General features: G+C 38.0%; 1 protein-coding gene and 1 long non-coding RNA gene across 2 annotated transcripts; both read right to left on the bottom strand.

The window, feature by feature from the left end:
- Window positions 1-59: 59 nt before the first annotated feature.
- LOC133270136 (uncharacterized) lies at window positions 60-4,995 on the bottom strand. The gene is made up of 2 exons (XR_009743677.1): window positions 3,670-4,995; window positions 60-687 (listed from the first exon to the last, which is right to left on the bottom strand). It is a non-coding gene; the product is annotated as an uncharacterized LOC133270136 (long non-coding RNA).
- A 336-nt stretch (window positions 4,996-5,331) lies between these two features.
- RNF170 (ring finger protein 170) lies at window positions 5,332-26,555 on the bottom strand. The gene is given in 9 exon segments (XM_061455037.1): window positions 5,332-7,413; window positions 8,968-9,072; window positions 11,021-11,094; window positions 12,132-12,240; window positions 13,508-13,583; window positions 17,517-17,660; window positions 24,563-24,623; window positions 26,227-26,293; window positions 26,295-26,555. Coding segments are annotated over 9 exon segments (1,023 nt in total). The 5' UTR covers window positions 26,412-26,555; the 3' UTR covers window positions 5,332-7,143.
- Window positions 26,556-26,578: the final 23 nt, after the last annotated feature.

The raw sequence follows: 26,578 nt of genomic DNA, 5'->3' as shown, positions 1-26,578 counted from the left end.
TTGCCAGCACCATGTTGCCAGTCTCTGCGGTTCTAATCATGTGTCTTACATGTTGTGGGTTGTTTTTTTTTTTTCTAGGGCTCTTGCAGTTGCAATATGATTACTGAGTTCTCCTTTCTACTTTTCATACTGAGACAATCCTTGCTTGTGGGAGCTGTGAACAAAACCATGAGAACAAGAACCCCAGGGGCTCAAAATACCTGTATGTAAATAAAGGGTAACACCACCGAGATTATGTTCAAAGCAATGCCTTGTTTTTCATCAAGAAAAGACTTGCACCCAACAGCCTCAGCGACAGAGAAAACCAGTATCTCCAGCCGTGACTGAAACTGTGTGCAATAGCTCCTTAGTGTACAGGTTCTTCTCCAGCCTCCCAGGTGCAAATACAGCCCTGCTTAACAATAGGTTTGCTTTAATGCCATGCTTCTTCTCATCTCCATTCTCCACTTGCAGTTATCAAACCAGGAGCAAGTTATAGGCATAAGCCAAAAGGTTGCTGGACTCCAAGTCCTTCATCCTTCTTGGGGAAAGGCAGCAGACCCAGGGTGCCCAGCTCCTTGTGTGTTGAGGAGGCAGAACCATGGAGCTGCACCACTGAGCTGTACTGAACTGTCTTCTTCAGATTGCTCCATGAGGAATTCACCCATTTAAACAGACACGTTTCCACCTTCCTTCCTGATGCATGGCCTACAAGATGCAAAACACATTAAGAGGTTGCCTGGAAGGGATATTCAGGTGTGAACTGCTGTCATATACAAGCAATTCATTGAAATTTGCTTTGTGATCTTTACTGTGGTCATTATGCACCACAGTAAGACAGTCAAAGGGGAAAGAACAAAGCTACAAAAACCTGCAAAGAGAAATGAGACTAGAACAGCTTCACATTGTTTGGTTGGATGCTAAAGATGGGATGAAAACATAAACCATAAACTGTCATAAACCAGCTCACTGATGAAGCACATTATAATAGCTATTTTGGGTCATCCTGCATTAAATTGAATATCATGACCTTAGTTACAGCAAGAGCACAAAGGCAACAGCATCAACACCTAGTGAAGAAGGCAGTAAAAGCAAAATTGTGACCTTTAAAGAGTAAGGGCATGTCCCACAGGGTGATGGGAGGCCTCTCCTTGAAAAAGGTGATTTACTGAGGAGTGCTGACACTGCCCTGTATGAAGTGCAGCATGGATTATTTCCAGATCCTTCTGCCTCCCCATCTTGGGAAAAGAAGAAATAGTTTTCCAGAACAAAGGTAGAAAGAGGGAGAGAGGAAAAAACAATTATTGCCTGTGAAGCAGAACATATGCTACAGCAAAGCTGAACAGCTTTCCATGCAACAGATTCTAGCCAAGCTATTAGTAACACCTGATACATCCATGATTCCTCATCAGCTACCTGCCAGCAGTGAGCAATTGACTCAATATTATCAATTATGTTCCTTTACCCCCTCTTTCCCTCCCACCAATTTAGCATCTGTTAGTCATGAGGAATAATCATCTTAGAAAACATGGGACAAACAATGAATTTTTGTAATAAAATGGAATATTATTGTAAATAATAATTAAAGTGTTCTGAAGTAAGGTGGAGCCATATCATTACCCCAGGGATTTTAAGCACTACTATTCAGCAAAACTCTCAGGGAAAGGTAAGCTAGTCGAGCCTAATGTCTGATGTATACAGGTGACGTGCGTCAGAAACATCAGCAGCAAGACAGGTTTGGGCAGATCAGGAGTTCTCTGGCCCCATGTCTGTTAAGACCCGGACCAGCTGCCTCGAAAGTAGCTATGTTTTCATTCATCTGCCCCTTCCCCAGGGAGGACTACTTGTGCAGACACCAGTCCCTGCCTTCAGAAGCCTCCCAGCAGAGGTTCCATTGATGCCCCAGATAGTATCTTCTCCCAATACACTTTAGCAAGTTGCGTCTCATCTGTATCTAATTTCCTGCAATTCAAGATCACTGCTACTTCCTCCAGTCATATTTAATGCAGATAATAGAATCCTCTTTCAACATATCTGAAGACTTGTGTCTTCCTCATGTCCCCCTCTTCTCTTGGAGAGGGACTTTTTTTATAAGAGCAAGTCCTGCTAAGACAAGGGGTAATGGCTTTAAACTGAAAGAGGTTGGGTTTAGATGGGACATAAGGAAGAAGTTCTGTACTGTGAGGCTGGTGAGGTGGTGGCATAAGGATGCCCAGAGGGGCTGTGGCTGCCCCATCCCTGGCAGTGTTTAAGGCCAGGTTGGACAGGGCTTTGAGCAACCTGGTCTAGTGGAAGGTGTCTCTGCCTGTGGGATGGGTTTGGAGTTGCATGAGCTTTAAGGCCCCTTCCAACCCAAACTAGTCTATGATTCTGTGATTCATAGAATAGTTAGGGTTGGAAAGGGCCTTAAGATCACTTAGTTCCAATCCCCCTGCCATGGGCAGGGACACCTCACATGAAGCACAAGTCTGATGAGGAACAGCTGAGGGAGCTGGGGGTGTTTAGTCTGGAGAAGAGAAGGCTCTGGGGGGACCTTATCGCTCTCTACAGCTACCTGAAAGGAGGATGGAGCAAGGAGGTGACTGGTCTCCTGAGTAACAAGAGATAGGACAAGAGATAACAGCCTCAAGCTGCACTAGGAGAGGTTTAGATTGGATTTAGGAGCAATTTCTTCACCAAAAGGGTGCTCAGGCATTGGAACAGGCTGCCCAGGGAAGTGGTGGAATCATCCGCCCTGGAAGTGTTCAGAAACCGTGTAGATGAGCCCCTCAGTGATATGGCAGACATGGCAGTCTTGGGGTAATGGTTGGACTTGATGATCTTAAAGGACTTTTCCAACCTACTTGATTGCATGATTCTATGAAAATGGGAAAATGAGACTTACTGCTCTGTTTCCTTTGAACAAATGCTTCCACTAGTGGTGACTAACAGGCAGTTGCCCATTTGGTTGGTGGCTAGAAGCAGTAAACCAGCCAACACCTGCAGCTGTACAACCTTCTAGAACAGCCATCTATTCTGGCAGCCTTGGCTGAGGGACTCTTGAGTGTTTAACTAAGCTTCCAACAGCAAGCACAGAGGCATCAAATGGAAGGGCAAGTGTGTACCCATCAAACTTTGAACCATATTTAATAGCTTCTTACCAAATATGTAATTATATGTTTTTCCCTAAACACTGGAACTGTGTTTCAAAGCAGGCTACAAAGTTCACCTCTGCATCCAGAAGACTTGGCACAACTTAGCCCTGGACTTCCCAGCTAAGACTTGTTGGTCATTTCTTAACAGAATGGATCATGTCTTCCTAATGGCCGGAGGGGTTACATGGCATGAATCAGGAAAAGCACAGGATTGCAGCACAGGCCCGTTACATCCAATCCTTCCCTGCCCCACCCCAACCTTTATCCTTCCTATAAAACTACAGAGACCATGTGCTGTTTCTTTCAACTTGCTTCACTAACTGAATCTAATCTATCTGCTTTCCTTTGCTTGGAGGATTGGTATGTGAAGATGCTAATTAATCACCTGTACTGCTTTATCATCCTGAAAGCTTAGTGCCCATGGATCTGCAGGTACCGACTGGACTGCTCAGGGAAAAGACATCTAACGTACAATACACTTTTGTGACTAAGATATCAGGTCCTTGTAATGTAATCCTTAAAATGGCAATAATGAAGGTGAAAACCACTGAGTTACCTCTGAACATCCTCTCCACAGATAACATTGATCAAGGCCGCAGAACTTTATTCCAGGGAAGAGGGAAAACAGGGAATAAAACACTTTCCCATCCAGAAAGTCAATAAAACAAATCAACAGAGTCTTTAATAGCAATTTATTATAATTAAAAGTAACAAGTAGGTTTAAATCCTTTTTTTAAAAAAAATCTAGTATAACACACATGTCTCCTACAGTTCTATGAAACCTATGGCAAAATTGTATCCCCAAATCACACCATTCTGCCTCATCCTCACAGACACCAGTGGTGTGGGACACAAAACAGAGAGAGACTGCCCTACACAGCATTTGTCACAATGACAAGAATGACCATTAGGCCTAAAAATGCTACAAGTTATTCTGTAAGAGCTATTAAGTATAACTTTTCTCCTTTGCTCATATTGCTGGAAAAATCAAATAACTCACAGTTTTTGGTGAAGCCGTAAGAATATTTTAAGAACTGTATTTCCCCCTCTTCTTTGCTGCTAAAATTTTCTTTTCTTCTTTTCTCCTCCTTGAAGACACAGCTGCCCCATTCCAGGTAACAAATCTGCAGTGACGTTTGCAGTCACTCTCCACACAGCATGACTTATTTCCTTCACATCCTGAAGACAGTGCTCAGCTCTAGCACTTAACCTTTAACAGTACTGAGGAACAACCTGGCAGCACACTTTTCAGGAATACTACATGCTCATATATTAATCTCCAGCTTCGTGGGAGCTCTAGAGCTTAAGTTAAGCTCCAGCTAAGTACTCAAGATAGCTAACTTACAGCTAGCTCAGATCCATGTAAAGCAGCAGCAGCCAGATGCTGCAGGACAGATGCATCTTCATGTCACAGCTGTTCACAAAAGCCCTGAGCAAGTCATAATACTGTTCATCAGTGGCTTGGAGGACCAAAAAAAAACGAGTCTCCACAAGCAAGCACACATATTGCTGAAAAGGAAGGGTGTTCCTAATCTTGTCAAGCATTTAATGTGTTGAATTTAAGCTTCAGTGTTAGTCAATATTCAAAAGTAAGCAGAAGCTCATGAGTGAAACCTTTCTGGCTAGCAGAAATGAAGTGAAGGAAGGAACAGAGCACAGGTACACTACAAAAAAAAAAAAAAAGCAGAAGCCACTCAGATGCGGCTTGTACATGCTTTCAGGTACACAAGAAGGTTTGTTCTTCAGGAGCAGATCCCTTAGGCGGATATATCATAGAATCACAGAACAGTTAGAGCTGGAAAGGACATTAAGATCATCTAGTTTCAACCCCCCTGCCATGGGCAGGGACACCTCACACTAAACCATGTCACCCAAGGCTCTGTCCAACCCAGCCTTGAACTGCTAGGGATGGAGCATTCAAGACTTCGTTGGGCAACCCATTCCAGTGCTTCACCACCCTCACAGTAAAGAACTCCTCCTTATCTGCATGAACTTTAAGTAGCTTGTGGAATTGGGAAGCTCAGTGAAAGCAAATCAGTAAGCAGCTTCACATAGTTCTATATCCACTCTGAACTTGGAGAGTCATGGAAAAAACCATAAACACAATCATAGGATAAACATATGGAGGAGGTAATAGATCAACAAACTCTAGGAACAGACTCCAGTTGCTCTTCAACAGCAGTTCACACTCTTATCTAAGCAGACATACAAGTTAAACTCCAGGAGAAAATATGGTGTTAAATTTACTCAATTAAAACTTTTTTGGAGTTTGCTGTCAGCTGGGTATCTTGGGGAATAAAAACCAAAACCCAAACAATGCTTACAGCAAAACTGCAAAATCCTGTCATACCTAACATCCTAAACTATTATCTTGCTTTGTGAATGTACCTAACAGTTTATGAACATCCACACTTAATAATACTTTAATAACTTCTGAGCTGGCCACTAAACCATCCATACAGTAGCAATGCCAACACAAAAGGAAAAGCTCAACTAAGATGCTTAATAATAGATAGTTTGCCAAACCAAATAGCATTTGCTTCCAAAAAATGCCATTTTTTGTTTTGTTCTCCTCCTCCCTCCCTTGTTTCACTTAGTGTTTCCCCTTTTGCCCATCTCTAACAACCAGCCACCATGGGCAAACACAGAAGTCGTGAAAAGGTCCCTTTCATTGTAAGTCTCATCCCATGTATGTAAACACACAAAGAATCACCTGTCTAATCACTGTCTTTCAAGTACTCAGGAAGTTCAAATGGCTATTATTATTCCTCTAACTAAAAAGTACATAGACCTATGATATCTTTGATTTTTCTACTGGTATTAATGTCTTAAAATGGAAATACTTTCAAATTACTTCTGTAGCTATGATAGCCTATATTCAAATTCATCAGGGAAAATAAAGATCAACTTTAAGGATAATTAATAACCTGGTATTTTAAAAAATATTTCTAGTATTTTTTTGTGGTCCCTTATCACAGACCATTTTCAAGGTAATTCAGAACCCACTCTACCCACATCCAAATCAACCAACTAACCAACCAAACAAGGAAACCCCAACTGAAAACCAATCACCCCAATATCTAAGTTGTTTAATACTTGTATTGCAGAAAGTACATTCAGGTAAAGTTCTGCAGTGTAAACATACAGTTCTGACTTCTTTTCTTCAACCACTATTTAAAATTTGAGAGTTCTTTCTATTGGCTAAATACTCAAATGCAACTACAGGAATGCAAACACTCACTTCAGATACACTGAACTGACCCAGAGCAGCATAAACCCCCTGCTTTCAAGATACGTACCTACCACATAAAGAAGCCTGAAGAATAAAATCATGCTCCCACTTAAAAACAGCACTAACCAGTGCATAATATTGGTTACTCTATCTAGATCAAATACTGTGTGTATTCCCAAATGTAAAAATAAAATTGCACAAATTGCATGCAACTGTACATAGTGCAGTTCAAGCAATACTGAGGTGTTCTCCTTCTTTTTGTGAAGCATGTGGGCAATAGCAAACTGCAGGGTGGTAATTGTAATGCAGTCTTTGGGTTTCTTCTTCCACAGAGACACACAAAGCTATTGTTATTTTAAAAGACTCTAGCCCACAACAGGGAGACTTTAAAAAAATCTAGCTGTGACAACTGTACTGTGAAGAATTGCTGGATTTCCTTATATATGTCCAGATTACCCAAATGGACTTTTCATTAGAAGTCCTTTACTAGAACTCCTTTTTCATAAACCACACACCAAAAAAAGGTGCTTTCTGTTTTGATTACATACAATTGTTCATCAGGTGAAAGAAGAGGAAGGTAGCTTATTATATCATAAAACTAACCTCATCTTATGAAGCGTATGTAGTATACATAATTAAAGGGTCCAGTTAAGCATCACCACATACTAACCCTTCATATTTGTATAAGATGACCAGCTATAAAGTTGTAACTACTGAAACTGTACACAGGTGCCTTGGTAAACCATACTGATATTACATCCCACAACTGCCTCTGCTTTGGGGTAATTTTTGTCCATTTCATCTATTCAGCCGCTGTGTTACCACTTCCCGGTACATGATAGAGATATATATCAGGAGAAGAAAAATTACAAAGAAATCATCCAAGAAGCCCAGAATTCCAAAGAGAGCTTCAGGAAGAAAATCCAGGGGTGAAGCCAGGTAAAGCAAGGCTCCAAGCAAGCAGAGGAATATTCTGATGCGAAACATCCAGAAGAGGCCTCCAACGGAAAACATCTCCCTGAAAGCATGCCGCAATAAGGTGGGCAGATCCATAATTCTTTCCATAATCTATAAGAGAGAAACCAAAAATTAGTATTTTGCTTTAGCAACAGATCCATGCTATATTTGTCTTCAGTTAGTCTGAAGTTTCTATTACTACATTACAGCTTTCGAATCTGTTAGTTTGTAAGAAAACCAAACAGTAAGACAGGACTTCCTGGATTTAGTTTTGCTGGGAAAAAAGTCAGATTTAGAATATATATGTTTTCAAGAAACAGTGAAATTGTGTCATTCTATACCATAAACCATACATTTAACTCACTGCAAAATACACTGGCATCTATAAAAAAGGAAAAGCAGTGACTACTAGAGTAAATCAAATGACTGAGAAAGTGAGAACAGGTTAACTGTAGTGAAATATTGATTAGAATGGAAGACAATTAGGGATTGCAAGAAAAAAGTAACAAGTGAAGTACAATAGATTGCAGTTCTTTAGAAACTCACTCCCCCATCCCTGCCTTGTAACCAGTGACTCACATAACTTTCCAAAAGATGGATCAGCCTTCAAAGTAAATTAAAGAACCTTTAAATGAATCTATTCCTGCCTCCTTTCCATTTTACTACTATGATTCTGTATCTGACTACTCAGTAGAAAATATTCACATTTTTGTTGTGCATCTTTTTTTTTTATACTGGTTCCTTTGCCTACTCTACAGAGTTTCTACACAGAGCCATGAATTAAAAAGAGTTATTGGCAAGGCTGCAAAAATTCTCAAGAAAGAAATTTTGCATGTGGTTAAGGCAACACACCCTGTATAAATCAAAGACAATTTATCTAGTCTGATAAGGGTTTTAATGCAGACTTCTGGCATGACCTCAGACAGGTCACTGGGGACTAGACACAGAGCCCTCAGAAAGGTCTAATGGAGCCTGAAAGGTAGATTCAAACTATTCTGTATTAAAAGTATAACTGTTTTGTGGTTTAGAATGTGAAAAAAAAAAAAAATATTCCATCTTGCACCTCTTATGTCTCTTTGGATTACAGATTTTTCTTGCTAATGTTTTCTTACTATATCCAAATTCAATGAACAGACGTAGAGAAGTGGGAAAGTTACTAGTATGCAAGTGCATGCATTTTACCTTGTGGATAAGAACATGCACATAGAAGACAGGCTCACCAGACTGATTTTGTAAAGTTCACAGAACTTCAACCATTTCGCTTAGCTATTTAGAAAAAAAAAGAACTCCAGATTCTTCTAATTGATGTAAAGAGATCAATCAAGTGAATATTCTTCCTTATACGCTATGTATTTCAATAAGCATTTTTACTGACTAATCTTTTTAAAGTTGTAATTAAAAAAGATCTTAACACATAAATTGGGAACTCAAAGCTTACTAGAAGTTCTCACTTGCAACAAAAATGCAAGTTTCCATACTTTTCACATGGGTCATGGATTTGCCTTAATTATATAAATATGAATTTCCATAGTCCCTAAGCATCATGAAGGGAAAATTCATAATGGGGCGTGGGAAGGGTTGGGGTAAAGGGAAAAAACCCCACAAAAAATACTGTTAAACTTCCCTAAAATCAGTGACTTCCACCCAAATCTTCCCCAAACTTACAGATCTGGGCTGTCCTGAGAACCTCCGATTGTAATCATTAACATCTTGAAATACTTGGGCTGCATCCTGCTGATCTTCACTGAACAGTGGTAAAAACAATGTTACCTAGGCACAGCAGGGAGATTTTGTTACACGTGCAACTGTCTTTTACATGCAGACATTGTAAACTACCAATGAAAATCACGAACTTCAGTTAACTACACAGTTGTTTAGTTGAATATTTAGTAACAAAATAAAATGTAAAATGACTAACATGGATACTGCTGCTAAGTTTTAACAAATTAATTGCTTACAACTCTCTACAGAATATTATTTTTTTAAAAAAGATTGTTAATAACAAGCATAAGAACCCTCTTTCTAAGACGGGATTACGGGAAATTTTTCTAAAACCTAAGTTTTTTATGTTTCAGAAGTGGGACAGATGATCTGGATAAAAAAAGTTAATTTGCCAAATTAATCTAGTTTTGTGTCTTAAACTGAAAACCAAATAAAGAAACTAATGGCACCATTCTTCTTCCATCTTTAGAATGGCCTTGCATTTCAGGACACAAGCAGCAAACCTCATACTTTTCCACATGGGCATTCAAACCAAGACCAAGGAGAGTAATAATTAATAATAAACAGGAAAAGATTTTAACCGTCAGCTCTTTCATAAGCACAGAGAATTCTTCTTGAGCTAATTTTCATGTAAACATAGAAAAACACGTACGGTCATATTCATGTGTATCTTATGTTACCTTTCTGTATAGGAGTTTCTGAAAACGCATTTAGAAGCAATGTTCAGGTATCAAACGCAGATTATCAGAGGAAACAGTTCAAATTATTACAATCTTCAAAAACACCTGGCCACTAAACATTTATCTTGTATCTGTGCAGCAGTCACATTTAGCAAATGACACCATGGGCCCATCTACGTTCAACTCCTAGCCCTGCCTTCTGCCTTCAACAAACCTTCTGTATGACTCACGCTGTTCATGCGTACGTACTTCTGTCCCCTATTTATAAATCAGACCTGACTTCTCCTATGTTAGAGAATGAGAATGAATGCATAACTGTGTCAGCAGCACCATCCAATTTACCTGTTATTCAGAGGAACGTAGAAGAATATCTATATATGGACACAAGCACACAGACATGCAAATCACTTATTTTCCCCTTTTCCATCTTCATCATCTTTATTTTTTGTGCCCCTCACCTCACTTGCTAAATTCTAAACTCACTCATTCATCCTGCAGTCATACCTATCTTTCTTTTCTCTGCGTTCTTACAGTCATTTGTCCTGCTAATACACACAATTAAAGTAGCTTATAATGTATGGGCAAGGGCATCAAGCATGTTATATAATTCATCAGAAGGTACCAGCTCTGTAGTTGTGCAGTTAAAATAAAGATGTACTTTATTTTATATATATATAGTGTATATTTTGTTAAAATATACATTATAAAACTCAGAGATCCTATGTGTTAATGAGTTGCAGGGACATATTTCAAACTGACAATGTAAGTAAGTTGTGTAGGAAGTTAATGCTTGCTCTACAAAGCCCATATTAATAATACATTCAAACTAAAATAGGGACAAAATAAGAAATTAACATTGTTTTTTTTTGCTGGGGAGAGAAGGAAGGGAGAGGGTACTTCTGAGAAACCAGTTAGTATACTGCCTATTGCCAGTCTTCCACAACAGCCAGGTCTTTAAGTTGCAAGTTCTGGTAATGAAGTTATGTAACATCCAAAACAGAAAGCATGGAAAAATCAGAGTTAAGATCTTATGATTTTATATTTTCATATACTCCTTTACAGAAAAATGGCTGAGTTATCAGTGCTGCTCACTTAAATTTGAGTTGCAGGAACAATCTGCATTTTTTAAAGCCGTTTGGCAAAGCAAAGTGTTATACAAACAAAATAATGTCCACCATCTATGTCTCACATATCCATATTCTTTCAGCTTCTCGGCCTTCTGTCAGTCTCCCTACTGCAGTTCACATGTAAGTGCTTTTTAGGTAAGCTACACTAGATAGCTAAACTATCAGGCCCATGATTACTTAAAATATTACCGTTTGTCTGCAGATTGGGCAACGGATGGCACCAAGCCATGAGCCATACCTCCAGTAGGCAATAATGCAGGAACCTGATGAAGGTAAGTTACAGACATTTAAACTTCTGAGTTGAAACACGCACTGCATGAAATAGCATGCTACACACCAAGGGAAAAAACAGAAGTGTATACGCAGTTAGGTTAAACCTATCTTTGCTGGTATAATTTTGTATATAGCATTCGCTGAAGATACCAACAACTGATATGTTCAAATTGAGGGCTGTTAAGTGCAGAAAAATTCTGAATAGGTTCAATTGTATCATTAAAGTATCATTAACTGAAAAGACAGAAGACTTCTTAATCATTAACTGAAGAAGCAAATAATTAAAAATTTTACCAGTTTAAAATTTAGAAGTCACAAAAATATGAAGAGATATAAAATTTATCATAAAAAACTGGCTTTATTAATGGATGAAGGAATATATAAAAATCTGAATACTTCGTTTTCCAAATTTGTAAATTCTTTTGCTTAAATGACTAGGCATGGTATGCATTATATACTCCATAAAACCAGATGAACGCAGTTGAAGAATCCTCCTGGGAACACAAAGAAGAGGCAGCAGCTACACAGGGCATTTCTATATAAATTTGAATCACAGGCCCCAAAGAAAGAGGCAAACACTTCAAGCATTGTGAACTTAACCTTAATTCTTCAGGGCTTCCAAGAAAATAACCCCAACACTCTGAGAAAAAGATAACACCAGGCAGAATTTTTTACTCTTTCTAAACTGCTTCTTTTAAATGGTGCATTTCCAAGTGTTTTTCAGCGTCTCCATTTTTTTACTAACTGGAAACAAATTACACTCTCTACCCTTGACATCTTTAAATTAACTGTGGACTTAATCCTGATAGCACAGAAAAACAGCACATTCTCAATCTGACTTGTTTATTCACAAATATTTTCTCAGCAATTGATGTAAAAATTATTTCTAATGCACATTAGAAGATAAGCAGCTAAAATCAAACAGAACTTTGCATTAAGGTGACTATACTAGCGCTAAAAGTTTGTGTTTCTGTTCTGGTTTTATCTTTGCAGCTTAGTTTTTTTTAATTTTGTTTTTCTTGCTTACCACAGAAAAGATGTCCACAGTTTGTTTCTATAGGAAATGTAGCCTGCTGCAAACAGACTGGACAGGACATATCTGTATAGAAGCGAAGTCTATCATCGGCAGAAGCATCCTGCTGGAACACAACAGAAATGCAGTGTTAGAGATACCATTTTTATACATGTCTACGGAGTTAAAAAAAAATAAATAATCTAGTGTTCATTCACTAGAAGTCAAACAATCAAATGTAAAACTATGTGAAATGAAAGAGAAACATATCTAAATCAAAAAAATCAAACATAATTAAAAGCAAAAACTGATACACTAGGCCAGTTCTTCTTGTGACAAGCCCATTATTTTCCCTTCATCTGTTCTATAAGTGTGTCCTTCAATCCAGTTAAAGACCACAGGGAAAGAACCACCTTGGTCCTTCATATTGTTAGGTTAGACATGCTGACACATGAATAACAACTCAGACTGAGACTTGTACTTCATTTCCCTAAGTAGTTCTGTCCAGAGCCAGGTAACTAAACTGTATTGCTGCCAGTTGCAATATTCAGTGTTCCCAAGCTCAAGGACAGACATCAGCTTGTGTATGTCAATGCCATGAAATATATTTTCTCCCAATTTTCTCATATTTATCTTCCACATAAATAGGCACTGTAGTTAAAAATCTGTCATTATTTCAAGAAGTAATATGACGAAAGACTCTCCTCAATACTCTCCAAAAATATGGCTTGTCACTCTCAGGCTGGCACTTGGCAAGTTCCAGTAACCTGGCCTAGACCCACCCATCCTCTCCTCTATATGTCAGAATTGGATGCAGTTATAGAAGGGTTGAGGTTTGAAGGATCTTTAAAAAACATGTAGTCCAACTTCTCTGCCATGGGCAGGGACATGTCACTACCTTAGGCTCTTCAAAGTCCCATCCAATCTGACTTTCAGTTCAAAAACACTGCTCCTTGTCTTGTCAGTAAAGGCTTTGGTAAAAGTTTCTCTCTGTCTTTGTTCACTGGCTCTTACTGCTGTGCCACTGTTCTGCTACACATAGGTTATCAGCGTAAACATCTAACCCCTGTACTGTGGCAGCAAGCTGTCTTCCAGATTTCCTTTCCTTTACCACTAAGGCCCCAGAACATTGAGGAATCGCACAACATAATCTAACATACTCCACCTTGTGGCAAAAAGTTGTCTGCAAAAAGAGCCAGCCGAATATTTAATTTTAATTACTTATTCATTTAAAAAGCCTATGTTATTTCATTACTTGATAAAGTTCAAAGATGCATCTGTATAGTAAGTAAGCTTCCACAACTTTCAAGACCAGCTTCTTCCAGAACCTCAGAGGAGTCTACACTACCCAAAATGAGATAGTTAAATGAAGCCAACATTTGGCACAACACCTGCTCTGTTTGAAGCTGCTGACGAAGAGCTCGCACTAGCTCTTGATTTTCTGGGTGTATGTTCTGATGTTCATTTCTGTGAAAGGAAATACAAGCAATAAGAAAAACTGAACACTGTGGCCCAACACTGAAAAACAACTGATTGGAAAAAAAAAAAAAAAGGAACTTGAACAAAGGGTAAAAATCATTCCTTCCTGCTATAAAGGATTGTAAAGGAAGTACACAAATAATTAACGAAACAGGACATGTATTCCAGATCCTAAAGTTACTCTGGACATTTAAAGCTGTACAGCAGCACGACTTTTCAGAGAGACTCCATAATCAATCATTAAATCATGTTTAAACTAGATTTTTATTTGAAACAAAATCAAGCTATTAACACGCAAAAAAAATAATGTTGCTTGAAAGTTATATATTTATTATGCAGAAATATTTTCTGTCTCCATTGCTAAATTTTGAATTGTTGGTCTACTCATAAATTTCTTCAGTTTTTCAGTTGTTCCCTAAGTTACAATATTGAAAAAACCTAATTATTTCATCTGCTACATGAAAGATAAAGACATAACGTTTACATAAGAAGGGGTAGGCAAACTCTTAGATTTAGAATGTTGAATTTATGTAACTATCAGCAGACTGGATATAAAAAGAAATCACTCCTTTTAAATCAGTCTTTAAAAAGACTCTATAGGTTCTGAGACTCTAACATGAAGAAAACTTCAGGTTAGAGGTGCCAAGGGGAATCACAGGAAGCAACTCACTGAAGAAAGAAGGCTGGATACAATATAAGTTTGAAATTCAAAAGCATAATGGGAACAGAATTAGAATTTAAAATTATGGTAACAAAATTAAGAGGTGTTGAGTTATAATAAATATGAGTCAATAGCATCATATTCAAAACTGTGAGACCTTTTTATGCTTTATTTATTCATATGTATTTCAAAGGTGATACATTCTCCTCAGCACTGTTGAGGTCTCAGCTGGATACTGTTTTCCATTTTGGGCTAATTGCATAAAAACATGTAGCAAAGTTGGAGGAAGTTCAGAAGAGAATAAAAGCTACTGCCCACATTTTTTAAACATTTCAGAAAGAGTGAAGAAATGTCACTTCATATAAAGACTGCTCATGGAGAAAAAAAGAGAGAGGATAAGGCTTTCATTCTATAAATATGAGCAATTATTTCTCAGAGTTATCTAAGGTTGGTGGAAAAACATTTCTAACCGCGAAGTGTACAAAATCATAAAAGGTTACCTCAGGGTATTGTGATCTATCTTTGACTGAAAGTTAAATCAAAAATTAGGTTGCACTGTTTCGAGGGATGATCTAGAAAAGTTGATCCTTTGTCAGAGCTGAGGGCTGGACTGGATGAATTTTTAGGATCTTTTCTGGTTGCAGTTCTATTTACATAATTTCCTCCACAGCTCTAGCAGCTTCTGCAATATTTTCCTTCATTTGATGTGGGCAGTCATAATACTGCCTTACTGCTATCTTTTACATTTGGTGTCCTTCATTCTTTCTTCAGAGGAACAAACAAACCCGGTATTTCTAATGCTAATAATTACATACTTATCTGTAAAGATAACACCACTAATGTGGGTGACATATATGGAAGTTACATGATGGGAATCTTACATTAAAACCCTTCCAGCTCATCTTGTGTCTCCATGAGTCAGACTTTGTGCATGCTGTCTGTCATTCATGTTATATGTATGAAAGTATTTTCCTGTTCAGATGCTACAAATTAGCATATTTTTCACCTTCAGTTTGCCAGGACTTTGATATATATTGAAAATTCAATTAAAATCACACACAAATAGTAAGTGTGAATTATAGGCCAGTTTATTCTGATTCCTTCACAAACAACTTACTGCAAATTTTCTGCTAAAGTGTTCATTTTATACTACGTTGAATACATGAGAAAATTTGTAGAGCTGTAGAGGTACAGTATGTGCAACATCTGTCACTTATGTGCAAGATGCTGAGGTAGTGAACACTGCGGAGTGTCCAGGAAGGGACAGCACAGGTCAAGACATATCAAATTCATAACTTCTGTTATTCTATTAGTATGAGAAAATAAATCAAATAAATTCAAACCAGTATGGTTTTATGTAATTAAAGGCATTACCAATGCCAGAAAGAAATAAAGTTAGATGGGGAGTCTTTTAGTTTCCCCATTTTCAAGTGTTAGCACGTAAAAGGACGTAATCTTTCCATGATGTGGAAAAATGTAGTATGTATCACAAAGAGCCCCACCAATCTATAATAACCAGGAGGAAGGCTGCCTGAATGATCAGTGTGCAGCTTCACACAGGGAAAGTGAGGGACAGTACTCATGGAGACTGGTGTATTACTGTGCAGTGACGGCCATTGTTAATTTCCAAGGATTAAGATCTCAATTTTGCTGAAAGTACCAATTTAATCTTATAATGAAACCACTTGATGGGATAGAAATTAAGAGAAAAAGTTTTAAACCTGCAGATACATAAACATGGGTTGGGTAAGTCATCTGGGACAAGTAAGGAATCTCCGATACAAAGCACTGGAGGGTCAAGCTCCCTTTAATTTGTTTGCTAAATTAAATTTTCACAGTCTCATGTGACAACCTACCCGCAAGTTTAAAAGATGATGGAAAAAGCTAGCTGCATTTTATGGAAATTTATAAGTCAAAGACATACAGGCTATGCAGAAGTATCTTACAGTGACTGAACTAAACATCTACAACTTGGTATATATGTTAATTACTCTTAATAAGTTCCTCCACCAAAAGCAGAGAGACCTTCAGTTCAGCCCCTGATGTGATGCTTCACTGAGATCTCACTGCTGGAAACAAGTACGGTAGCCATATCCTTTAACAGTTCTTTCCACATTTCACATCTGTCCCCTAAAATCCACTGCAACCTACACTCCTTGCTGCCTACTTGAAGTTTTCATTCAGTTCCTACAACCTTCTTCACTACCCTAAGCCTTCTTTCACGTATTTTTATCCAGGACCTGTTCCTACCCAACTTAAGTATTTCAGATGTCACATACTGAAGTATGGGCTGGCAAAGAGATCGGGGTAATGGACGCAGTGTAAGGAATACACAGATCACTGTATTGCCTAGTATAACTAGAGAAGAAAAAGGAAACACAAGTTACAAATGTTAAAAGTATCAGTATCAGGGGTAAAAAAATTGTAAGAGCAGAGCAAAAAAAAAAAAAGGAACTCTAAAGGAACTCTTGAAGCCATCTGAATAACTGAAACAGCAAGAAAAGCAAGGTGAAGTGCATATGCTTCTCTTAGATTTCTTTGATATCTCCTGATCCTGAACAGCAGCACAGACCTGCAGTCCAACCAAGCATTCACACTCTGATTTGTTCTGTAGCTTGCTCCCAAATACTTCCTACTCGGCAAAGACTTATTTTCCCAAAACGCATAAGCTAAGGAATTTGTCAAGTTGAAAGGAAAATCTCTGAAATGAAAACCAGCTTTTATTACTTGTTCATTACAGTTACTGAATTTCAACCTTAATATTTTGCTTTATGGAAAGCATATTATAGCCCACTGTTTTCCAACATATTATTTTATAAAACGAATCAGACACTTTATTCATGTTTGGGGTTTTGCTGGGGTCTTTTCTATGGAAGAAGGCTGCAACTAGAACATATGCTGGTGGATTATATCCAGTCTTAATTGTGGAGTGACTACTGACAAATCTGTCCATTGTAACCAAACATGACAGACACACCAGCCATACAAACTGTAAATTCAGCCATCTTCAGTCTTAAGGAATGATGAAATTATTCAGTTTGATCATCTGAAGAGTTAAACTTCACTTCTAAGAAATGCATCATTTCATTCTACCTGAATTAAATAATGAAAATCTGCCAAGCAATCAAACAGAGTAAGTGATCAATCATTTTGTTAATATCAAAAATCACAGTTGTTTTATATACTAACATAAAAAAATTGTTGAGAAAGTTAGAATTTTACAAACACAGATATGTTGATTCCTGTCAATATAATCTCACCTTAAAAGCGTATACACCAGAGCAGCAATGAAAGTGAAACTGAGCACAATTGCCACCAGTACCTGGTCACTTATTCCTTCTATAACTGAATCATTATCAAGCTTCAAACTCTGAACTTCTGCTTGGTGACTGGCCATCACAGCTCTAAAATGTAAAAAGAAATATATACATGTACATATATATACACATTAAAATACACATATGCTCACGTGCATTTTAAACAGTTTCAAATAATATGCATAAACATCTGTTCATAGCAATAATAAATTCCTAAAGCAACAGAATAGTCACTGGGGAAAAAAATGGTAAAAGAAGAGGGAACAGACACATTTTTACCAAACACTGAGCTTGCTGCAGAGGGCTGCAAAGCATTTGTCTAGCCCAGTATCACACAAGTCTTAAATGACTGTGCTGTGATCTAAAGACATTTTTTTTAAACCTCAGTCAGATTCTTTACCTGGGAATCTTTACCAGATAACTTCCCCAGGAATAGGTTACTGCTGAATAAGACATATTCTAAGAACAGCTCATTTTAAAAAAGCATAACAACTCTGCACTATCAAGGATTTTAGCTATTATACAACACATGATTTCTGCTAAACTGAGACAATGTAGAAACCTAATTTGCACCATTTCTGTGAAGAAAAAAGCAAGGACATTTGGAGGTTAGCTGTTTTATAGAGTGTTAAGCACCCATTTAGATACAGAGGAATGATCTGATGCACTATTTTATGTGTCCTTGCTATGCGTAATCATTCTACAGCTGGAAACATGAGAAAAACTGGTCAGAGTCTTATCAGGCCTCCCTAATTAGACTAGTTTGGTTTATATTCATTTCACATATGCAAAAATCAGAATGCTTTGTCAATGCTAAGAGCTATTAATCTCCAGCATTAACCTACAGCTGGAGACAAGCAAAATAAAACAGTTTCCAACACTGCTAAATCACTCCTGTTGCAATCAGGAAGTGAAATGAACTACAACTGTGAATATTACCAATCCAGGAGAACGACACAACTCTGGCAAATGACCAAAAAGTCATATCTAAACTGTGTCCATACACAATCAAAGTACTTTTCATACAGAGCTGACATAAAATCTCAGCATCAATTTATGAGGTCAGGTAAGACAGGTTATCACTTACTTTACACATCCTAGTCCAGTGTGTGTGCGTAAGCTTGCAAGCTTTCATCAGTGTTTCTCTCTGCTTCACAGCTCACGTGTAATTTTTTAATTTGAATGTTGCTGTCTAGCAAATATCACCAGACACTGTGGCCTTAAATTAACTGCAAAACTGAAATGGAATACAGGTCATCAGGATTTTAGTGGATACCTGTAATAACTACCCTGGCAAGATTTCAATATGCTAGTCTACTGCTAACATAGAAGTGTCATCTTTTTATCATCTTTTCCATATAATAGTTATTCTCACTCTCCAGATCTTTTCTTGTATGAGCTGTGGAGCTTTTTCCAAACTTCCTCACATTGTGGGAGCTGCCCTCTAAAGCAGCAATGCAAGAGAAGATGGTATATTTTAACACTGTTGTAAAAAAGGATAAATGGCATAATTAAGTACCATAAGAGCAGAGAAAACTCATGGAGAACAAAGGGTAGATTCCTTTAATTGTTGTTGTACTTTGGGCCTTCCATGGTGAAAATAAAAATGAAAAGATGAAGCATATGTGAAGTGAAACAAACTAAGTTATCTTAAGTGTCCCCATCTGAACTGATATTACTACTTCTGTAACTATAGTCACAATTTTTGCTAATTACATCTTTCCATAAGCAACTGTGTCACAGTTTAACTACTGTAATGTCAATTAGTATTTAGAGAGAGTAAATTCTCTCAAAGGTGAAATACCAGTGTACCCTGTTTAAAGTAGGTCAAAATTGACACAGGTTTCATAGACACTCACATGTATATGTTCGTATATAATGAGAAAAAGATCAGATCTTTGTGGAAAGGTCTTACACAGGAACTAGAGCTTATGCCAGAAGTTGTAGCATTTGTCTAGGCAGCTAGTTATGAAATTATATTGCTGTAGTTAAATCCATGAGTCCTCCATGTGGAGGTTTTCTGAGCAGCAGTTCCTTCATACTGAGGATCTGGACTGGTAGGTGTGCTCAACATTCCCAACCCATATACTTAATTTCTTTGCATATCCAATACCAAAGATGCATCTCCTTTTTATAATATGTCATTCTGACATTCTCAGTTTCCACAACTGTATCTCAGGCAGTGTGCTTGTACCTTCAACTTCTACATTTTCTCTCCTTAAGTACCATCATCAGCCCACTAATTTCTGCTGTGTTACACTGCCATTTCTGGGTTCATCACTCAGAACAAAACAAGAAGAAAATGGCAAGGCACTGGTATGTGATGATTCCTCCACTGTCTTGCATCAGCTGTGTTTGAACAGACCAACAAGCTAATAACAACTATATCCCATTAAGTACTATGCAGGTTTTGGGGGGGTTTTGGTTTGTTGGTTTGGTTGTTTTTTTTTTTTTTTGTAGTTGTTGTTTTTGGGTGTTGTGGTTTTTTTTTTTCCCAGAAATACACACTGTGGTAGAGACATATAGATAATTTAACCGCATGTTTGGAAGACAAGTGTATCTCTGTGTTCACTGACACCTGAAAGGCCACCTGTGTCACTGCTTGTTTGGGGTACTCTGAAGCCAACACATGAGTTGTCAGTATCACACAAAGAAAACTCAATTTCCTTCAACAGCCTTCAAGACATCCACTCTCTTTCACTCTCTGCAAGTTCCTTGCAACAACACGCTTAATCCTTATCCACCCACCATCAACAGCACTCACTACATCTGCTCACGCACTCTTCTTGAAATAGCATACTATGGCGCCAAGCTTAGCAGCAGAATAAGAAATGCACAGATGATCACCTTCTCTTCCTTCCTGCACATAACCCCTGTTATTTGTATTTACTTCGCACATCGACTTACCACATAGGACTTTTTCAATGACAATTTTCACACAAACGTAGTGTCCAGAAGAAATTCATGCAGTCTTTCTGGTTATATAAAATGGCACTCCTCAAACACTTTGACTTCTCTTAGGTATCAATATTGCCGAGGTGTGTATAGAGGGGGGAGTGGAAGTCCTTGGGACTTCCCTGAAGCTGGGAGTCTGGCTCAGTCCCTCTCCCAGCTGCTTCTATTACTAAGTTCTATAGAAGACAGGCTACCAATGCTTAAGGCTCACAAGTTTTAACTTACTTGCTGCTTATGGACAGCCAACAAATACTAAGCATATTCCCCTTATTACCTCTAGCACTTTTTTTCTGAATCAGACCATTGCGCAGGAGGGCTGACATGAATGGTGTAGCCTAGGAACTACAAACAGAAGGGTTTCACTTCAAAAGATCAATACATACTTTTTCAGAAGTCATTCAAGCCTCAGTAGACGCAGCTGCAATCTCCTCTCACTCTTGTCTCTGGGTCAGCATGTGGAAAAAGCAATAGCTACAAAAGCACTGCTGAAATACACTATTTGATGATTGTCTGGCTGAAGGAGGAAGTAATTTTCTGATTTCAAGTCTGTTTTGAACATTTTCAAAAAAAATATCTAGAACTGCAAGCTTGGACTTCATATTTCTTCAGGTGCAACCACAACAGCCCATGAACACATCTGCAGTTGTTTGAATAGACCAGATAACAGTTCTAAAACAGCTGCTAAGGAATCTTGCTTCCCAATGCATGTGTTTAGCAGGGTGCCCTTTCACCTAGTACAATTAAAAAGCGAGGTACAGTAGACTTAATTCTTAAAGATTATAGCGAAGACCTTTCGGTCTTCAGAGACAACCAGTACTGACAAGGATTAAGTATATGTTAGAAAAGACTTCTAGAACCAGACTTTATCATAGACATCTCATCTCTCCTAACATAATAACCAGTAATAATTTGATGTGGTATGTATTAAATTCAACTTTTTTATGTTGATCCATTACATTTGTCTGGTTATGCAAAAATAAGAGCATTTCATCAAATTTTTCACCATAGAATCCTTTTCAGATCAGAATTCTATACACAGGCTTTTCAGACATTAAATAATTTTAAAGTGTTTTTTTTTTCTCTGTAGATTTATACTACTTTTGTTTCTCTATACAATTGCAAAGAAGGTTTTTTTTAATGATGCCTATTTTTTTATACAAGAAATGAATTCTTGCCTACACTAGCTCTCAGAAAAGTACCAAATTAATAGAATGATTTCAAGGAAAAAAAGGCAGTAAGTAAAAATAGAAAGGAAATTTAATAATAGAAATAAATTAAAAAATCTTAATTTTTTAGAATTCATTTTTGGTTATACTCAAGATTTTTTTCTCTTTTTAGCCATTTAACAGCGATAGGTTTCTTAAATGAAAGCATAACCCCATCCTGTGCTACAGTTAGAGGATGAAAACCAAACCACATCTAACAATACTCACATGAAAAGTGCAACTTTTACAATCACCCTCTGCATGTTAAAAGTATTGGTTACAAAGTTTAAAAATCCAACAGAAATGTTGGGCCTTTCTCCTACATTAAAAGAAACAACAAAAGAGCTCCAAATTTAGCTTCCAGCTTCATTTCATCACATCTTCAAACTACTGGTACTTTCTTGAAGCAAACCAATGCAACTGCAAAGCGACGTGAAAAAGGACAAGTAGGTACTCCTCCATTCCACTTGGGCTGGCTAAGCTACAGCTGGACTTTGCAGCACAGTACTTACACTGGGATCAGGTTTATCTGCATTAGGATTCTTGATAGCTACAGAATGTAAACAACCTCAGACTGAATTGTTCACAGAACACTTGAAACATTCCTCCCTCTATGACTAACTATGAACAATGTATGCAGGATTATGAAAAAAAAGAACTGAGCAATAATGCATTTAGAATGTCTTTTATTTTTGGAAAGTCATACAGATTACATTGAAATGTGAGGGCATGAGGACATACACTAGTGTGGATGTATTATTTCTTCATTTTTTCAGCTTTGAAAAGCATTATGAAGACTTTCAATGTTCAACATAAAGCACAGCTAGAATAATACCTCATGTTTTTTGTGAAATAAAGAAATGGAAAACAATTAGCGTTTGCCATGATATATTAAACACATGTTGGCAGCTATCCAGAATCAGAACATCCCCTTCAGTATTCTGAAAAATTTAAACTTTTCCAATTTTATCACGGAATCACCGCATGCTAATAGACTCTCAAAAGCACAGAGATTTTAGGACCCACTATCAAAGGAATATACAAGCACAGAGAAAGAGAAGCAGCTCTCCTCACGCCTGAGCAGTAAACAATGAAATAATACACAGGCAATACTGCTGAGAGATACAAATTAATCACTAAGAGTAACATTTTATTGACTTTGACAGCATGGTAAAATTTGTTCAACATCTGAAAGATACGTTGGATAACAACATATCCTTTCAGGGATGGGCTGGGAGCGAACTGGATGAGAACAACGTTTGCATTTTTGTGGAGTAGTTTTGTTTTGTTTTATTTTGTTTAACTTAATTTTTATTTTGTGTATTTTCTTCTTGTTGCAGTACTGGCAACCAACCTCAGCTCTTGAAAAATACATAAAATTAAGTCAGTGGTGGTGGACTGGGAGCAAGTGAGAAGCTGTAATTCCTTTTGCCAGTTGTCTTTCACTAGCAGAAGCATTAACTCCTGTTAAATATGATGCTTAATTTGTAGAGATCATGTGTTTTCCATGAGAAGCTAATTCCTCTCCAACTAGTAAAATACTGTGAGTCACATTTTTTTTATGATGAAAAAAGTTTTAACTCCTCAAAATTCCCTTCCATGGCAAAAGGAATAACAAAATTTGACTTCAAGAAAACAATTGTAACAACAGGTTTCTAATAATATTACCTGTTTTAGATAACAGTAATCCAGTTTTAAGAATTTAAACATACTAAAATGGAGCATATCTATTCCGTCACCCACCCTCTGCATGGATATTAGCTTACACTGAAATACCTAAAGCATAGAAAATTTAGTGATTTTTCTTTCATTTAAGAGAAAAACAGACAAAAATTTCCAAAATAAAGACGAATTTTTATATATGGAGCAATAATTGAGACCTCTCTCATCAGAATTTATCCAATTACTTCATGGTAGCAGCAGCTTGGGGCCACTGTCAGTGGTTGTGAATGGGACTTTGCAAATGTCCAGCATATGGACATTTACACAAAATGGGACATTTGCAAATCCAGGAAACTGAATCCTACAGTTGTCTCAGCTCTCACTCATGAGAAGCTCAAAGGTATGTCTAGACTGCATCCAGAAAGAGTTAGCAACATCAGGTATTAAGCACACATGATAAGCAGTAAACATCTAATTAGCCTAAATCAGCTACATCATGAGCTGATACATTTTATCCAGGTACTCCAGTGTACTAAAGGTGGATTTTGAAAAAGGGCTGCAGACACATCACGTAATAAAACAGAAATAAGGAAAATGACAGATAGTGTACTCAAAAAAAGTTGTTTGGAGGAAACAAGGTTTATTAGTTTTTCATTTTTGTGTCTTATTTGAATAAAGCACACACAATAATCTCTAGTATTAAGTATCTCCATACCTTTCAAAAATCAGGAGGAGATCACCCAAAGGGGACACTTACTATGGGAATTAAAAAAAAAATAATAAATCAAATATAGCAACATACAAACTGACAAGCTATATTCTGTGAGAAGGTTGTTAAAGATGACCTGGAATAATCTTACTACTATTTAATGCAATCTGTTAATACAGCACTATTATGAGTTAGCAGCAACTTTGAAGTCACAAATCAGCTCAGCTGGTACAGCAAAATTATAGCCAAACTCAGCAGTACCATATTCAGTCATCTTCTCACCATAAGCTACTTTTGTTTTTGAGGACTATGTGGTCTACATTTATGTGTGTGCATGCGCTTTGCAAAAGAGAAAGAAAAAAGCATAAAGGGTCTTGCCAAAACAGGAGAGAGGACAATTTCAGTACGCAAATAATAATTTTGTTCAATACACCTTAAGAACTGACCAACTGAGGCACTTGCCTGGTAAGGTGGGATCTGCAAGGTCTGAGGTCAGCAGTCTTGGGGACACATTTTTCCCTGAAGAGAAAAAAACAAAATCATATATATATATATATATATATATATATATGTATAGTCTACTTCTGCTGGTGTAATCATGCTTTCAACAATACTACAGATGCAAACTCCAGATGCCATTTGGTAAGGGAATATAATGCTGAGTAAATACACCATGCTACTGGGGAAATATTTTTTTCATGAGCCTGAAACTATGTTGATTGCTTGAAGCAAAAGACAAATTCAGTGGTCTGTATAGCATTACTATTTGGAATGTCTGTCTGGGTGATGCATGACCTCTGTAAAACATTCCCCACAAAAGTTCCACTGAGGCTAAAACATGCTTAAAAGCATAGAGTTCTAATAAAAAATAGAAGGTGGAACTGAATTCATACGTAGATAGGAACCTGAGAGAGAACTGGCCTTCAGTTGGATTTTTGACTCTTCTGATCAGACAGGAAGAGAACGGAAATACTATCAATTATGTTTACTGAAATACGGTAATACCTCAGCAAAGAATAAGGAGGCTTTAAATCTCTTAAGCACCCAAGAATTCTGTATTATAGAAAGTAATGCTTCTGAATGCAACCCTACATCTAAAATAGGCAGCAAGAGGGAAAGCATTACTGTGTTCACATCAACAAAATACAGAATGTAAGCTACATGTATGACAACAGGCAAGTGGAAAATGGGTACATAAAAGAAGATGAAGCAGAAAACCTTTAACACTGAAATATACCTGTGGAAGCACCTGTGTCAAAGCATATAGCTTAAGCATATAGCTTAAAGTACACATTAAAACTTTGAAGCGAAAGATACAGCTGTGCAGCTTATATAGATTTTTAAAATTTTTCAACTCATTCCCAAATGGGAAAGCTGGTCTTAAACGGAGAGACCAAAGCCATGACTTAAAAGTAAAACGAGCAGGTTGTACAATGAGATCAGTAAGAAGGTACTTTACTGGGAAAACCTGAGAACTGTCATACTGTCAAGCTTTTATAATACATTTTTAATTTGAAACCAGTTGGCACAAAGGAACACTCAGATTTTGTCAATGCTACCAACTTATAAAATGGGAGAACTGTCATGAAACAGGAACAAAGTGCTAGTTACTAGATCTGCAACCCTTCCTTTCTTGGTTGTTTATTCAACCCTCAGCTGTTATCAGGGCACTGGGCTTGCCATGTCACACATCATGCCAGCTGCTAACTGATAGGGAACTGTACAGCTTATCATGACATCCGACATTTTCATTGCAAACTTCAGGTGGGCCAAAACTGACTACCGGGAAGGAGCTTCTTGGACTGTTCAGGCAATCCCTTTGCAGCATAATGGAGAGCTACTCTGTCTGGGGCAGCAAAGGTGCAGAGCTGCTCCAGCCATGAAACACACTCCTTATCTGCAAGATTAAAAATTAATTGAATTACCTGCTGCTATTGCTAAATAAGTAAGTTTATTTTTATAATAACTAAACTTTACTACACGAGTTTTCATGAGAGGAAGTTAATGTCACTTTCTACTCTCAAAAGAGAGGAAAACCTCACAGAGACTACTCCTTTCACAGGCCAAGCCCTATTACTCACTAGCAAGAGAATGTCTGGGTGCAGAGTCCTCACAAGCCTACGCTCCCAAAGCCAGGGACTGCCGGGGCGCAGGGCGCTGCTGCAGGTCCCACTCAGCCCTGCCTAGGACACCCCCCGGGCAGCTCCAAACCGCCACAAGCCGTGGACAAGCACGCACACAGATCAGGGGGCAGACCCCGTGTACGGCTGTGTCTCCCCCAGGCACGCCTCGGGGGCCCGGCGGCATACAAGGCCTGCAGCGGACCGCTCCGCGCCTCGCTCCCCTGCAGAGCCGGTCCCCGCTTACTGCCACCCGCGGCAGTGGGTGCCACCGGGCCGGGCTGAAGGGCCGCGGCAGACACCCAGCGCGCCGCTCACACCTCCCGGGACCGACACCCCCCGCCCCCTCCCGCC

Source organism: Pezoporus flaviventris, unplaced genomic scaffold (assembly GCF_033815535.1).
Source record: "Pezoporus flaviventris isolate CSIRO_AGI_PZ_B2104156 unplaced genomic scaffold, CSIRO_AGI_Pfla_v1 ptg000018l, whole genome shotgun sequence".
Taxonomy (NCBI): Eukaryota; Metazoa; Chordata; class Aves; order Psittaciformes; family Psittacidae; genus Pezoporus; species Pezoporus flaviventris.
This window is presented reverse-complemented; position numbering and strand designations above follow the sequence as displayed.